Here is a 726-nt window from a genome sequence, read left to right on the forward strand (position 1 = left end):
ATGAGGTAACCTATTTTGATGCAACGATATACCCGATAAGTAAGGAATCGTAAAATACCTACGTGACCGTCATTAACAGAGTGTTTCTTGTGACTTTTGCTATTAAGGTGCTCTTCTAAGGGCGTCACTCCACTAAAGGTAACATCGCAGATGCTACACCTGTGTCCCCCATCAGCGGCCTCGACCTCCCCTTTCTCTGCGGCTGCCAGGACCGCAGGTTTGACTAGACACCTGAGGGAAACACATTCTTTCCGGGTGTCGGCAAGCATGTATCGGGCTCCTGCTTCTCTGTGCTGTTTGCCGCCCAAGTGTTGCAGCATTGGTGTTTCACCGGAGAATTGCATGCAGCACACGAGGCACTTGTAGTCATTGGTGGTGGAAACGCGGCTAACAACTCCATCATCTAAATTTTGTTGTAAATCCTGGTTGAAATGAGAAAAGGATGCGTTAAAAACAACAACCTTTATAATCAGTTTTTAAAGCTCTGCCATAGCTACAGGTGAATTTTCAGTTTTGTATATCGCCTTACACATTGGATAGCCATTATATTGTGTAAATTCTTTGGAAAATTTGATCATACCGTAACTTCGATATTAGATCATGTCTTCTTTTAGTGACCGTTATCATACTTTAACAACACTGAAGCACTAACCATGCCTAAATTGCTTTAGGTATCCTTGTTGATGATATTAGCAACTATTCCCTGTAAAGAATTAAACAATGTAA

General features: G+C 42.0%; 1 protein-coding gene across 7 annotated transcripts in view; it reads right to left on the reverse strand.

Annotated features, from left to right (window-relative positions):
• The window catches only part of LOC119591995, an 8,299-nt gene that overhangs the window by 3,811 nt on the left and 3,762 nt on the right, over positions 1–726 (reverse strand). For 6 of the 7 annotated variants that reach the window (XM_037940762.1, XM_037940760.1, XM_037940764.1 and 3 more), the window contains 2 exons: positions 653–703; positions 63–422 (listed from right to left, as the gene is read on the reverse strand). In XM_037940762.1, the coding sequence (XP_037796690.1) occupies positions 63–422; positions 653–655 (363 nt within the window). In that variant the 5' untranslated portion in view covers positions 656–703. The remainder of the gene's footprint in view (positions 1–62; positions 423–652; positions 704–726) is intronic. The other variant, XM_037940765.1, reaches the window with a different exon arrangement.

Source organism: Penaeus monodon, chromosome 29, assembly GCF_015228065.2.
Source record: "Penaeus monodon isolate SGIC_2016 chromosome 29, NSTDA_Pmon_1, whole genome shotgun sequence".
NCBI lineage: Eukaryota > Metazoa > Arthropoda > Malacostraca > Decapoda > Penaeidae > Penaeus > Penaeus monodon.